A 2,566-nucleotide genomic window follows, 5' to 3' on the forward strand; every position below is an offset into this window, starting at 1 on the left:
TTCGATTATATATATAAGTATAAAATAATACATTTGTATAACGTATATTTAAAAAGGAAAAAAATGTATAAAATTAAACCGTACGTTACTTAAAATTGATAGAAAAATCAAAAAATAGAATGAAACTAAATTTCAGATGGTATTTCTATATATAAAATTTATCTTGTAAAAATAAAAGTTGACTTAAAATATCTATGTAAAAGGTAAACTCGTTGTATTACTATTTGAGCCAACTCTAGACATTATTTTCTTGCATTTTTGTATGAAGTTTTTCCTCGACTTGAAAAAATGACCTCCATATCATTTCACAATAAACGATTTAATTTACATACAATGTTACAAACTATACAACTTATAAAGTAAATAAGTTGTGAACTTATACCGACTACGCACTTAAAAATTTAGTTAATTATTCTAGGGTTAAAGTGATTAATAAAAACAATGATTGTAAAAACCACACCTAGACGTTGATTAATCGTTTGTCGATACCCACTAACTAGTTGTTAATTACTCGTTATTTAGTTAAAAACCAATAACTGAAAGTTTATGTATAAAACTTCGTGTGTGTGTATATATATATATGTGTATGTATGTATGTATGTATACTTAAAAAATACATATAATTTACAATCTATTAATCATTAGTTTCCACCGTTCGACTAGTATTTAGAGGTGCAAACTCAAAACCAGTTTGGTTGAAGTCGGTTCGGTTTGGTCATAAAAAGTCTAACTGGTTTAGCATCGGTTTTAGTTTAGTTTGAAATCGGTTTCTTGACCAGGTTACGATCGGTTTCGGTTCGATTCTTGCCCGATTTTAGCTGGTTTCAGGTCGGTTTACCGGTTTAGTATCGGTTTGGGTGGAGAAAATTACAAACTGGTTTGTATATAATATGTTTCAAACTAGTTCGGTTTTAGTTGATTTTCAGCTCGGGTTAGTACTAGGGGTGTGCACAAAACCGAAAAGACCAAACCGAAACCGAAAAAACCGAAAATCGAATAAACCGAAACCAAACAATTTTAAAAAATCACAAAACCGAAATTTAATGATTTTAGTTTAAAATACCGTAACAAACCGCACCATACAGTCCTAGTTAGTACACCATTTGTTGTTGTAGAAGTTTAAAATGGTTAAAACTTAAAAATAAATATGGTTACGTTATTTTAATAACTTTTTATTTAAAAACACCCAAAAAAAAGATTAATAGATACGCAAAAACGGAAATACGTGTCCGAGTCGCCCACTAATAATTGCTATAAAAGCTTTGTAAACTCCACCTAAGTTGCAAATATCATCACAATTATTATTATTCACACACTTCTACACACAACACAGAGCAGGTGAAATCAATCAATCAATCAAAGATGCCATCAGAAGGTACTCTTAACTGCATCGACATCATACTCGCCATCATCCTTCCACCTCTCGGTGTCTTCTTCAAGTTCGGCTGTCAAGTACAATTTCTCCTTCTGTAACCGTTTTTTAATATCAAATTCTGTTAAATAATAGTAATAATAATATGTAAAATTGTGATTGTAGGTTGAGTTTTGGATCTGCGTGTTGCTGACGTTATTCGGATGGGTGCCTGGAGTTATCTACGCGATTTACGCCATTACTAAGTGATTCGTATGCAATCGGAATCTGGAGTTTATTAATTATGCAGTTGGTTTATTTTAGGTTTTGATTTCAGTTGTTTGCTATGTGTATGTGTTGTTATTAATTAAGCTTTTCAAGTGAAATTGAACTGGATTTGCTGTTTGTTATGGAATATGAATTGATCTTATTATTATTATTATTATTATTATTGTGTACGTAATTTGAAGAAGAGTAATCGATAAATTGGAGTGGGATACAGTTGGCGATGATGGTGACGGTTACACGAAAGGTGATGACGTGGACGGTTTACGGAATATCTGAGTCATGGAGGCTAGAATACGCGATACGTGTGGTTAAGACCAAACGTAGTGGGCCGGGGCGTTGTGGTTTGGGAAAATTACAGTTGGCGTTATGGTGTGAGAAAAAGTTCTAAAACGTCATGAACACCGCCCGTGGGCGTTTACATAATGCTAGTGGTAGGAGTAATAATTAAAAGGGGCTTTTAAGTTATACCACTATATTTTTTATAAATTATTACTGACATGACGTCGCGTATCTAAAAATGCCTAGGATGGGGCTTTACGCTTTTACCGTTACAAATGGTCTAACGATAAGTTTTTGTTAAAAGTTAGAATATTGATAAAGATGTGTGTGTGGTTGGTTAACAATCAACTAAATAAGTTTTTGTTTATTGATGATAAAGATGTGTGAATGATAGTGCACTTGTGTGTGGTTGGTTAAGGTCTTAAGGTTAAATTTTTCTTAGAAGTTAAGGTATTGATAAAAAGCATTTTGATTAATCACCACCGGTCATGCTATACAAATATTATCACTAAATACTCCTACGCGTCTGGTTGTATGCGGTCATATCAACTCGACTTTGCATATGGCCAATATGATATAGAGAAAAATTATTGTGAGTTGTCAGTCATATCAACTCGGCTCTACATACATCCATTGTGATAGAGAGAA

At 32.5% G+C, this 2,566-nt stretch overlaps 1 protein-coding gene across 1 annotated transcript; it reads left to right on the plus strand.

The window, feature by feature from the left end:
• The first annotated feature begins 1,304 nt into the window (after window positions 1-1,304).
• LOC143612808 (hydrophobic protein LTI6B-like) lies at window positions 1,305-1,793 on the plus strand. The gene is made up of 2 exons (XM_077086708.1): window positions 1,305-1,452; window positions 1,538-1,793. The coding sequence occupies exons 1-2, from the start codon at window positions 1,363-1,365 to the stop codon at window positions 1,619-1,621; spliced, it is 174 nt and encodes a 57-aa protein (XP_076942823.1). The 5' UTR covers window positions 1,305-1,362; the 3' UTR covers window positions 1,622-1,793.
• Window positions 1,794-2,566: the final 773 nt, after the last annotated feature.

The sequence above is a fragment of the Bidens hawaiensis genome, unplaced genomic scaffold (assembly GCF_021521415.1).
Source record: "Bidens hawaiensis isolate Kalapana, Puna unplaced genomic scaffold, B.hawaiensis_p1.1 tig00035560_1, whole genome shotgun sequence".
Classification (NCBI taxonomy): domain Eukaryota; kingdom Viridiplantae; phylum Streptophyta; class Magnoliopsida; order Asterales; family Asteraceae; genus Bidens; species Bidens hawaiensis.